Genomic DNA, 12,469 nt, shown 5'->3' with positions numbered 1-12,469 from the left:
CCCTAAAAAACAGTATGAATAAAGAAAGACTTTTAAATAGAGCATTTGAGAAAAAGCCAATTGGAATGAATGTATTCAGCTTGGAGCGTGCTTTAATAAGGACTCGCTGCTGCACGCTTTTCAAATAAGCGTCAGTTTGTGTTGGTCTTCTTTATATGATTATTATTGCAGGCGTTTATTGCAAGAAGCGGGCAGACTCCTCAGGGGGTCTGGCTTCCTCACTGTATAGATTTTTTTCCACAATTTCATCATCGGGCCTCATGAATCCTTCTGTGGCTCCGTGATGATTTTGTCAACTTTTATTAAAAAAAAAAAAAAAAAGTGGTTGTTTTTGAGGGAATTTCAACCTTGAAGTGATTCACCCTCTTTATTTTGTCGTCACTGTTTTGTTGCTATGTCTGGTTTTGGCACCCCGGGGGGTTTCGGCCGCCGGGGGGGGTAGTCTGGTGGTTCGGCTCGCGTTTGACTCAGCGTTTTTTTGCTTCCGAGGAGAGTGTGTGAAGGCCGTGCAGTCGTGACTACGTCTTGACCCTGATCCCAGGCGAACTCGCAGTTGTTGGCTTCTATTAAAAGCGCGGCGAGTCGTTTCACACATCCCATCGTGTTTAGTAATCGCGGAAAATGCAAGAATGCTATTCTACGGCTAGCTTTCATTTGCTATGCTCACTTATAGCGTAACTGGTCAAAGCTAAGTTGCGTTCGTTTTGACAGCGTGACTGTACTAATGAAGGTCATGTTCCAGTGCCGTACAATAGAAGCAGTGTTTCAATCCTGACATGGGCGGGGGGGGAGGGAGGAGCCCCCCCCCCGTCCCACAGCTCACTGGAAGGGGTCACCCGCCGAGCTATTTTAAGGCCCAACTATAAATATAGGAAACGTTCGTCGATGCGGGATGTAACACTCGACGATCTGTTGTTCAGGAATTTGCGAAGATGAAAAAAAAAAAAATCCGGAGCTCGTCACCGAGGTGCCGGAGAGCTGAGCGGAAAAGCAAACGTCTCGGACGGAGGGGGAAAATGGAGGCGGGAGGGGCAGCCAATTCTGCTTGCTACGCTCTGTATAACATACTTGACAGATTGTAACATTCTGCTGCAAAAATTCCACCCTTAAATCTTGTCACCTGCGCTGTCGAAAGACGTAAATCGAACAACCGTTTTGGAACTCAATTTAGTCTTGCAAATTTGGAGCGATGGAGAGGCCGCATCGATATATATATATATATATATATATATATATAAATGTCATTATATTTTGAGCGCTTCGGTATTCCGTTAAGCGCTCATTCAATCATTGGCAAATGGAATGTGGAAAAAAAAAAAAAGAACACCCATGGGATTATCCACAATTAGTAATGCAACCTCATGAATATTAATGAGCATCTTTATCAGCCACGCGCAGATGACTACCTCGGGCTCTTTTGAAGGCACGCCGAGGCCTCCTTTATCGCCTCAAACTCACTATTTTCATCTCACGCAATCGTAAACAAGCGGAGGTGTGAAAAAAAGAAAAAAAAAAGCATGTTGTGTAAGATGCTGTAAATGTGAGAACGGAGTGATCCTTGCTAGCTTTCATTCTGGTCCGCTCTTTTTATTGGATTATGATTTGTAGAATAAAATCCCATCCTTCTTTCTTCTACCACTCACATCCAAGTGCCGCTTTCCTTCCTGTCAGTTAATTAAAATAAGTGTACATCTCCTGGAGATCCATTTGGGACGTTGGCCCATTTCTTCCACGAGTGGCCTTTTCTCTCCTCGTGTTCCCGTGAGACAAAAAAAAGTTGCTCGAAAAGTTTCTGGAGCTATCCAAATAACTACTAGACGGCCATGTTGGCAATAACAAGTCACTTCATCCCCCCCCCACCCCCGCCCGCACAATTTTTTTTTTCATCCCTTGTAAAGACAGCAAGAACCAAAAAGTGACGCTTGAGGCGACTAAAAAGCGGAGAACAGAGCGGACTTTCATTAAAAGGCGACTATTGAAGCTATAAATCAGCGGCGTTATGAAAATGCAAGCGTGGAATGTGCTGTCATTGGAGATGTTTCCACCAGAGGATTACAATTATTTCGCTTTTCTTCACTCTCCGTGCTTTTTATTGACTCGACAAAAGCGCCCTCGCTACAAGTCGCCGCTTTACTACAAATTTTCAATCGATACGTTCAATCAAATTTGATAGATCTAAAAAACAACAAAAAAGGCAGGCTTTGTGTTTGAACTCGGCCGTACGAGGGGCATACTAATCGCAAGCAGGTCCAGTTGCTCGCCACGCTCGGCCGAGTATGCTTGATTGTGAAACATCACACGGCGTCGCTCTCGCTCTGGCACGTAGAGGAGAAGCGAGGTGGCTCACTGCCGTGTCGTCGTCCTGCAGGCTCCCCTCTCGTCGCTGAGTGCTTGCTTATTACTCAAGCTGGCGGCGGCTTCGCCGGTGTCGCTGAACTCGCCGTGCAGCCGGAGCCGTTCCATGCATACAGATGCGCCTCTCCGCTCGGAGTACGAGTAATGAACGCGATCTGTGCTCGAGACACTTCCGGCCTTCCGTCTGCGGCTTTCGGCTTCCCCGAATAGTCACAGGCACATTTTACGGTGAAATGTACCCATTTTTTTTTTCTTTACGGTCGTTTGGGCATTCACGCTCGCCTCATGAGAGTCCCCGGGAAGCCAAACTGGCGTTCCGAGGGCCAAAAAGTTATATTAGGAGGTGTGGCGCACCAGCTGGAACGCTTGAGCGACAGGATTTGGTTTTATGGCTGCCGCTATGATTAAAGGGGAACAAGTCAAACATTTGCCTGACAATAATGTCGTCTGTGCGGCCCAGCTTGTCTAAACACGGCATTCTGATGAACATGAAGTGGAAAAAGACGGCCAGGATGAGAAGTTAGCCCCGAATAAATGTAACATTACAGAGGGACGGACTCGGGGGGGTAAAATTGCATCGACAAAGTGTCCTCGGTACTAAACCAGTGGACATAGTGCCAAAGGTGCTAATGGAAAGAAAAGCTCCCAGGAGGCAACGCGGGCTCCTAATGGCCGTGCACGCTCGGGCCTCATCCATACAGAGTGCAGCTATTCCCCACTGGCAACTCACACGGGAAAAAATGGCCCATGCGCAATTCTATTTCAAGATGAAGTGTCATTTATCAGCGCGCTCCCAAGTCGTAAACTTAATGCAGAAGCGAGCTACATTAATATCATTTATCAGTGGTAGAGGGAGAAAAGCTATTACTCATCATTCCCCCAAGTCGACGTTTCTCGGCTGTAGGGCTCGATGTTTTTATGAATTGAAATCGTTTGGCCATTTTGTAATATTTAGCACAAAACGGAATAGTACCAGAAGGAAGTGATTAGCCATGAAAAAATGTCCGCCGAGTCCGAGTCTATCAACGTTTCACTCGTCAACGTCGGCCAACCTGCCGAAATCGAAGCTCGTTTACGAAAAGGGGCTCGGGCGGCGACGCATGGCCGAGCCTGGAGGGGCCTCGCTCGCGTTGTCACCTGGCGACAAAAGACCGCTCGCTGCTGCCAACCTGGAATTCCGCTCATATTTCACAAGCAAACTCGGAGGCCTCGCTCGGCTGGCTGCCATACGGAATAATGAGCTGTCCCGTGAGAGCGCGAGCGGTCTGATTGAAGACACTGACTGGGCGCCGTTGTCCTCTTCCGTAGGCCTCCCGTTCCAAAACGACAACTGCGGATCGTCTTAGCATCATAGTTATGAGGCCAACTTTTAGATTTGACTTAGGAAGTTGCAACATAATTGCTGTAAGATTGACTCATAACATGATTCAATTAGTCTTAACTGATAAAAATGTTAAAAATGTAATTCTTGGTTAGTCTTACTTTTCACTAGTACAATAAATGAGCCACACTATTCTAATGTACTCATGCACCTGTAATGTTTAGTTCCCACGTTGCCTTTTTTGCAATTGAGTGAGGTCACTACCCCACCTAGTGGCAGTCCTTGTTACTGCAGAATTGCCAAACGTTCCATTGTCATTTCTGTTAGAGATTCACTTCACACCATTGTTGGCTGCAATAATTTATTGAAATAAGTTCAAGATTTCTTCAGTCTTGGAAATTAAAATATGCTGGTACCTTGAGTGACAGACAGTAACCATGGTTACGTGATGCTCTGCTATTGTAACTGTGCCCATCCACATGGATGCATTCACTATAAAAAACACCACTAAAAATCTGATCCTTGAAATCCTGTGTGCACTTCTGATAAGTCACACGCAATGTAACTAAACAAAATTCTAAAGTCAAACCTTCAAGTTTCTGTTCCGCTGCATCTTGGAAGTAGTTTTTCAAATTTTTTTTTTAACCAGTAACACTGCAGGGTGAACCAATATTTGCGCATAAACTTTCCCGGTACCTCTCTCGGCTATCGTCAAAAGGTTTTGTATGTTTTGATAAGCTCTCTATTTGTTTAATTCATCACTGCATAATTGCAGTTGAACATTCACGAACAAGTCATACTTGTTTAAGCTTGGGGCTTAAGTGCTTAGCCATTTTATCTGTAACACTCGTAACGCTTGTAACTAGTTCCTTGAAAATCAGTCCTAAACCAATATGCTGAGTCAAGTGAAGAGGAACAAAAAACAGATGAGTGACACGTGTGGTACTTTTTAGAGCCCGGCGACGGTTCTGTAGATGATCTCGATGCACTCTCTCAACTGGGGCTCGTTGATGGTGAGGGGCGGAGCCAGGCGGATGATGTCGCCGTGGGTGGGCTTGGCCAGCAGGCCGTTGTCGCGGAGGCGCAGGCACACTTTCCACGCGTCGTAGTCTGAGCGGGGAACGACACGTGGCTCGTCAGCGCCCCCGTTGGGACAAACGCGGTCAAACGGCGCGGCTACCTTTGGTCTCTTTGATGACCACGGCGTTGAGCAGGCCCTTGCCTCGCACCGTGCTCACAATGTCGGACGGCAGCTTCCTCAGCTCCGAGCGCAGCAGCCGTCCCATCTGCTCTGCGTTCTCCGCTAGCTTCTCCTCCTCCAACACCTGCAGAAAAGTGTTAGTTGTAAGGGTTCATTTTTTTTGTTTGATCAAATAAATGACTGACCTCAAGGGAAGCAATGGCAACCCGACACGCGATGGGGTTCCCTCCGTACGTGGAGCCGTGCTCCCCGGGCTTGATGGTCAGCATGACCTCGTCGTCGCACAGCACGGCCGACACCTGACGCGTACGCAATTGTTAGGCCTTGCACAAAAGTTAGAAAAAATAACCAAAAAGAACACTTACTGGGTAAACCCCTCCCGAGAGCGCTTTCCCCAGGATGACAATATCTGGCCGCACTTGCTCATGGTCAACGGCCAGACGCCGCCCGGTTCGCGCCAAACCCGTCTGCACCTCGTCGGCGATCCACAGGACCTTAAATACATTTTAAATCAAGTTTTTAAAAATCAAGTTTGACTCTTTAGGCTAGCATGAGGCTAAAACGGCATCCTCACGTTGCGCTGCGTGCACAGCTCCCTGACTTTGGTCAAGTAGCCGTTGTCGGGCACCACCACGCCCGCCTCTCCCTGGATTGGCTCCACCATAAAGGCGGCGACGTGCGGGTCTTCGAGGGCTTTCTGCAACAGACCAAAACATGGTCAAGCCTATTTTCGGTTTACGCCGAGAAAATAAGCAGTTGCACTTTTGGTACAAAAAAAACAAAACAACATCTTTGGTACAAAACAATCCAGTTAAACCTCAGTTCACTCTTATTTTGATTACTAGAATCTAAAACCAAACCTCAAGCGCGGGAATGTCGTTAAACGGCACAAGCTCAAATCCGGGCATGAAGGGGCCAAAGCCTTCGTAGCTGCTGGGGTCGGTGGAGCTGGAGATGGCTGCCAGCGTGCGGCCCCAGAAGTTGCCATCTGGTACACAAAGAATATATATATATATTTTTTTTACTACATGCATTGCAAATTGACTTCATTTGAAGTTTCACTGACCAGCAAAAACAATCTTGGCTTTGTTCTTTGGCACGCCCTTCACATTGTAGGCCCACTTACGAGCCAGCTTGCAGGCCGTCTCGCCGCCTTCCACACCTTTGACAAGATGGCCGTCAGCGTCTCTCACGTGCTCCCAAACGGACGCTCGCGCTTTTCCTTACCGGTGTTCATGGGCAAGACCTTGTCGTAGCCAAACATAGCGGTGACGTACTCCTCGTAGGTGCCCAGCACGTCGTTGTAGAAAGCTCGGGAGGTCAGCGTGAGCTTGGAGGCTTGGTCGGTGAGGGCGGCGATGATCTTGGGGTGGCAGTGGCCCTGATTGACGGCGCTGTAGGCGCTCAGGAAGTCAAAGTAGCGGTTGCCTTCAACATCCCACACGTAGATTCCTGGATCAGAAGATAATACAGTACTTAAATTCAATTCCTTGAGTTTTCTTCATGCAGCGTGTTAGCTCACCCTCGCCCCTTTCCAGCGCCACAGGGAGGGGATGGTAGTTGTGCGCGCCGTACTTCTCCTCACGAGCGTAGATCTCCTCCGAGGTGAGCGGCTTGCGTGAAGAGGCGGGACGCACCGCTGAGTGGACGCCACGGTACGGCGCAGAGCTCCTCAGGCTGCGACTGAGCTGGATAATCAATGACTTCATGCCGGTGTGCGTACGTCTAAGGCAAAAAGGTGGAAAACATCAAGGGTAGCTGTGCAATGATGACGTCCCGGCTGTTTTCCGTCTTTTTTTTTTAAAGTCTTTCAAGCACAGTAAACATTGTATGCTTTGTGAAGCGTAGTTAAAAGGCGGTGACCACCACTTAGCTCCCACTTAGGAAAGAAAGAACCCCCCCCACCTGCAAAGGACAAAATACACCTAGGACACGTTGTTAAATTGTAAACAGCACAGGAGATAAGTGTCCTAACTTTGGCAGTTGCTCACTTGCCCCTGAAAGATGATAGGCTTAAAGGTCCAGCCTCCAAACACACCCCCACACAGACGTTAGAGCACAGAGCTAAATTTTTTTTTTTTTTATATATATATGCAATGTAATGTCATTTATGATCAAAATCATCACATCCACGTTGGGTATACATTCACGTGGTATTCCACGGTTTTAGCTAGGTAGCTAAGATAATCTTAGCTGTCAAGTGTATAAATAAGGCAGAAGAAGAGAACAAAGCCAGTACCAGAACGAGGTGGAATGTAGTTTAAGAGCGTTGTGTGTCTGCTTGTCTGCTGGGTTTATCCTTATTCGATGTAGATCGGTGCCGAGCCGGTTAGATCGGATTTCTGATCCAAAACGCCTCCCAGGCACGGAAATATACTAAGCGTGACGTCACAGGAAACGCCCCCATGTTGTAACATTCGCCTTGATTGCAAGATTAACAGTCCGACTCGTGATGTCTTTATTATTATTATTACTTTGTTAAATTTAATATGTGTCGTAAATCTGTTTATTTAAACGTATTTTTTTGTCTTCTAACGTGATCGTAAGAAGTTGACAGCTGGTATCACGCATGCGCAGAACGGGAGGGGTAGTCGTCATGGCGGACACTTGCTGGCCGAGCTGCGCTACGAATTTAAAAGGCGTCATACTGGACATGTGCGGAGTTTTGTATGACAGCGGGGAGGGAGACGGAGTGGCCATCCCTGGTTCCATCGAAGCCGTGAGGAAGTGAGTTTGTAACTGTAGGTACCAGATCTACTCGGTTGGTCAGATTGGCTCGGGGGCTCGCCCTTCTTGGGAACGTCACACTTTCTGATTGGCTGGAAAAGTGACGGATAAATTGTGATTGGTCTATTGTGCGGAAATGGGATTGTGGTTCCTGACCATCTCATCACCGGATACTCTGGCTTGCTTTTATGTGTTAGGCTCAAAGCGTCCGACCTGAAGTTGAGATTCTGTACTAATGAAACTCAGGCAGCGAGAGAGAAGTTTGTGGCCAAACTCCAAAGATTGGGATTTGACATTTGTGTCAATGAGGTCTTCTCTCCTGCACCTGCAGCTGTTGCTGTGCTGAGGCAAAGAGGGCTGCGGCCCCACCTGCTGGTGTATGATGGTACTGCCTGCTCATACGTCAAGTGGTTTTTAATTTGACTTATTATTCGTTTTATTTTCCATCTAATACTAAAACAGTGTGAAACAATTATTTTTTTCCTGAAACTCATGCTGCTAAAAAAAACAATTGTGATTAATGGTCCAAAACACAAAACTAATGTAAATGCATGAATGAATTAGTCTCATTTTTTTTTTGTGTCTTCCGACAGCGCTTCTGCCTGAGTTTGACGGTATGGACACGAGCGATCCCAATTGCGTGGTGATCGGTGACGCGGCTGATAAGTTCTCTTACGCCAACTTGAATGAGGCATTCAGGGTCCTGATCGGCCTGGAGAAGCCAACCTTGTTCTCTCTCGGAAAAGGGTATTGTGGATATTATTTTTATTTATCATATACATTCTTCATAGCGTGGTTAACACTATCTGTCCACAGAAAGTATTACAAAGAGACGGATGGTCTGAAGCTAGATGTGGGAGTTTACATGAAGGCTCTGGAGGTACAGTGGCCATCACACGAGATGGGATTGCTAGTCACCATGACTGGATGCTTCTGGGTTTGTCTTCATCTAGTACGCCTGTGACGTGGAGGCCGAGGTCATCGGGAAGCCCTCCGCCACGTTCTTCCAGAGCGTTCTCAACGACATGGCTCTGCAGCCACATGAGGTGGGGATACTTTGCGTAAACCCAGAAGCAATATGCCGGACATCACCTTGTCATTTGGACCACAGATTTGTTACTACAAATACATTTTCATTGCTCCGGTAGGTGATGATGATTGGCGACGATCTGGTGAACGATGTTGGCGGCGCCCAGCAAGTCGGAATGAAAGGTGTGCAAGTCCGAACGGGAAAATACAGGTTGGTGGATTATGGGAAAAAACACAACACTAATTATTCATTAGAAAAAACATTTCTAGACATGCTGTAAAATACCGTCTGGCTCTCTGGAGAAAAAAAACACTTTCACTTAGTTGTCAACAGAGGGCGCCAGACAACAGTTGTTTATTCCACTGATGTTCTTTTTTTGGGTCAAACTTATAGATGAGTACATTTTATTGAGATGCCTCCAAAAATAGCACAAGGGAATCTCTGTACGGTTGACATATTTATGATACGAGGCTGCTCGGGTGCCTTGGTGATAGAATAATTACAGACTCATGCTGGTGATTACATTTGTGAGGGAAAAAAAGTGCTTTTGTGGCGCCGGGGTGGGTGGGGGGGGAGCGAAGTGTGCAAGCTGCGTGTTAAAATTCCAGTTTGTGCCATCTCAGGAGAAAACTAGGAAAAAGCACGTCTTGCATGACTTCAGTTGGTGGATGCTACAGCAGCAGCAGCAGCAGCCTGCTTCAGCTTTTTTAGCTTTTATGCGCTCTAAACTCCAGTCAGATGTGGGAAAACACAGCTGTTTCCACATGGAGCAGATGCCGCGCAGACCTCTGCTTCCCATCAGGCTGGAAGGAAAAAGAGCCGGCCGCAAATAGGCTAGCCGGGCCTGGACCAGGAAAAAAGACACAAATCACTGAAAGTTCTTATCGTGCGGCTTAGAGTAATCAGATCGGTCAACACTCCGCACATCATTTATTCATAATAACCGCCAACTCGTACAATAGAAATAAACCAAAACGACTGGAAAAGTCACACCCATAATCAATCGTTCTTGTCAATTGAAAACAATGACTCGAAATAACCCACAGTCATTGTTCAAACGGCCCAGCGCGAGTATGTTATTCAAATAAGTTTCTTTTCCTCCTTCCCACACATTTAACGACACAAAGTTGATGGGATTATCTTGTTGGGCCTGCAGGATATGTTTCCAGAAGGAACTCGTTGGTTCATGTGTGTTTCTTGATTTAACTTAGCTGCAGAGAGAGGAAAAAAAAGGCTTCAAATGGAGGCTGTAATCAGTTTCACATGTAGTGTACATGCAAGGCCGCATCCCCCCCCCCCATCCCTCCACAAGAACATGAGAGTAGCCGGCCACATGATTAGGAACACCTAAATAAACAAGGGAGGGTGTCGGGACATGCTGCGCATTCTCATCGGAGTTTGGCAGATGAGAACGCACGACAAACATTTTCGCACAGCAGCCGCCGTTGCCGCCTTGAAAACGGTTTACAGTGTAAATCACAAGGCCCGGCGGAGCGCCCACGCTTGGCTGCACGTGAAAGCTGAAGTCAGGGTTTTCCAGCAGGTCAGGCGGGATAGTCTTTCGGGAACGGCTCAACAGTCAGGAAGTGAGAGTTTTTTGCCCGTGAAGCATCACAAAAACCCAGCGAGAACAAAAAAAACAAACGTTGGATGATGATGATCTTTGTTTCCATTCACTTCGAGGACACGGACCGCAAGCACTCTTTCGGTTTTGTCGGCGTGGGTTGTAATCGGTGTCATCAGGTGTCGCTAACCTCTTATCGCTTATCTGGATGGCACATGTTGGTTTCTCTTTCACAGATTGAAGCGCCAACAATCGTGCCGACGTTACAATATGCCTTGCATAATGTATTTGCGGCAATATCATTGACGCTTGCTAATTAACTTCCAGACTAATCCATGTTGTTCCACTCCCTCGCTTGGATCCGAATCGGCAGCTACGAGCGAAACGTAAACGCAATCAATTTTGGCAACGATCGTCCGGCAGACTCCGGGACGCCGTTTTGTCCTCTGACCCGTCGGTCTCTCCGCGGTTAGCATTTGCATCCGATGCTTTAAGTGGAATATTCCGCAGAAATCACCGGTTTGAAACATCCGTCTGCACTCTGGCTGCAGGCTTTCCTGCTTCCTCTTGTTGCTCAGATTCCAAGCGGAGCGTGTCGGACAGTCCTTTGTCCGTCGGAATGCTGCAGATATTGCAAACACCTTGCTTGACTTATCATAACTTTGAAACCAAATGTGGTTTTACTTAGTAGCTACTATGTCGATTTTATGCTAACTTCCTACATTGCCATTACCGTTAGCCAGTCCACACTGCCTGAATTTGGCACATTTTTCCTTTTTAATTATGTGTGACTCAGCAGTCCCTTAGCTGCAACAAAACGCTCTTGCGCGTTACGATATTGACGCGAAGGAGACTGAGAAAGTCGTCAGCAGCCAAAGCTGCATCTGAGTTGGTGAAAATATTTTGTCCAGGAAGGATAACAGTGTGTTAAGAGAAAACAAAAGCCACGGGCATAAGACTCAGCCCTGGGGAACGCCGGGTTCAACGAGTGCAGGATCGCCAAGTGTTTATAATAAATTGCTAATTCCCCATCTAAGTAGCGGTGCACGGTATGGAAAACTTTATTAAAAAGAGATTCCAGTGTGTTTGTACTGCTTTTTTCGCCTAGTTGTAGTGTTTGTTTTTTATAAAGGACTATCTCGATGTTAGAATTAATGAAAATTGTTTAAAGCCCAAGATTGGCAAACGCTAAATTGAAGCTCTAACAACCCAAGAGTGAAACTTCCTGCTTGTTCAGCTTGAGATGTGTTTGCGTTGGAAAGGAGCAAGAACGGTTTTGTCCGTTTGGGGATCCTCCATCTTGTCTCGCTCTCAGGCCTCCGCCCGCTTAAGCAACCTCAGCTGCTCGACTTTTGCAGTCAGGTGGCCGAAAAAGCCATTTGAGTGTGTGTGAAGGCCGCAGATTTAAACATCTGTCACCGTCTGTTGACATAACACTGCCGCCTCAGTTGAGTCTGCAGCCCCGCAGCTGCATCGTGCATGCGAGCAGAAAGACGCTTTTGTCTTTCTTTACCTCATTCAGAGCATTCTTCGGGGCCGCGTTTAAAACCTGTGACATCACACAGCGGCGGCCTTCCCTTTCCCCTCGGAGTTTGTTTTCGCGAGGGTGAGAAAGGTGCTTTTCTCGCCAAGCGTGCACTGTGAAAACCTTCTCGGCAACAAACTGACTCGTGGGTTTTTCCACCCTCGCGTTGGCAGCCCTATGACTGTTTTTCGGCGTTCGGCGCCGCTTCGCTCATAAATGGGATTCCCCCCTCGGCGAAGCCAGGTGAAGTTATGTACGACGTTGTGTTATTTAGAAAACGAAAAAAGCAGATGTAAGAGATTATCTGATGAGAATGACCTTGAAGTATGCAGGTCCAGAAGGACTTGTCAGACCAGAAGTAGAAGATATAGAATGCTACGTTAGCTTCTGGCACCAGCCGCCGCCTGGCACTTGTGATTAACGAGGGCGTATCCGGCACGTCACCACCTTCAGACCAAAATCGGGTCACTCTTGAGGTTTCCATGTCGACCCTCATTTGGGTCTTATCTGCATTCTGTGCTAAAAAAAAAAAAAAGGCCCAATTTAACGGTTTTCTCGAAGGCAGCTGAAAGTCACATTTGAAGCTGACACTTGACACGTCTGCTTCAAACATTAAATGGAACATAATATGACAGCGAGGCAACGCTGTGACTCATTTGTATCTGCTTCCAGCTCACGTCAGTCATGTTTACGGGAGCCCGCTTCTCATACGGCACCATCCACAGCTGCTTTGAATTTTGATGCTT

General features: G+C 47.0%; 2 protein-coding genes across 15 annotated transcripts in view; one reads left to right on the top strand and one right to left on the bottom strand.

The window, feature by feature from the left end:
• Positions 1-12,469, top strand: part of lhpp (phospholysine phosphohistidine inorganic pyrophosphate phosphatase) — a 29,186-nt gene that overhangs the window by 6,378 nt on the left and 10,339 nt on the right. For 6 of the 13 annotated variants that reach the window (XM_088359723.1, XM_088359721.1, XM_088359722.1 and 3 more), the window contains exons 1-6: positions 7,428-7,604; positions 7,802-7,989; positions 8,198-8,351; positions 8,421-8,484; positions 8,558-8,650; positions 8,753-8,844. In XM_088359723.1, the coding sequence (XP_088215849.1) occupies positions 7,447-7,604; positions 7,802-7,989; positions 8,198-8,351; positions 8,421-8,484; positions 8,558-8,650; positions 8,753-8,844 (749 nt within the window). In that variant the 5' untranslated portion in view covers positions 7,428-7,446. Of the gene's footprint in view, positions 1-7,427; positions 7,619-7,801; positions 7,990-8,197; positions 8,352-8,420; positions 8,485-8,557; positions 8,651-8,752; positions 8,845-12,469 lie in introns of those variants that run through there. The other 7 variants (XM_088359719.1, XM_088359718.1, XM_088359726.1 and 4 more) reach the window with 4 other exon arrangements.
• oat (ornithine aminotransferase) lies at positions 4,021-7,239 on the bottom strand. 2 transcript variants are annotated; one of them, XM_088359712.1, is made up of 10 exons: positions 7,117-7,239; positions 6,400-6,602; positions 6,105-6,329; positions 5,944-6,039; positions 5,738-5,865; positions 5,452-5,574; positions 5,243-5,371; positions 5,063-5,176; positions 4,857-5,001; positions 4,021-4,786 (listed from the first exon to the last, which is right to left on the bottom strand). In XM_088359712.1, exons 2-10 carry the CDS (start codon positions 6,584-6,586, stop codon positions 4,626-4,628), a joined length of 1,308 nt encoding a protein of 435 aa, XP_088215838.1. In that variant the 5' UTR covers positions 6,587-6,602; positions 7,117-7,239; the 3' UTR covers positions 4,021-4,625. The 2 variants fall into 2 exon arrangements, with proteins under 2 accessions (XP_088215838.1, XP_088215839.1); XM_088359713.1 differs by lacking the exon at positions 7,117-7,239 and adding an exon at positions 6,812-6,925.

The sequence above is a fragment of the Syngnathus floridae genome, chromosome 18 (genome assembly GCF_059516105.1).
Source record: "Syngnathus floridae isolate MCC-2025c chromosome 18, RoL_Sflo_1.0, whole genome shotgun sequence".
Lineage (NCBI taxonomy): Eukaryota > Metazoa > Chordata > Actinopteri > Syngnathiformes > Syngnathidae > Syngnathus > Syngnathus floridae.
Note: the sequence above shows the minus strand (reverse complement) of the source record. Positions and strands in the feature narration are given on the sequence as shown.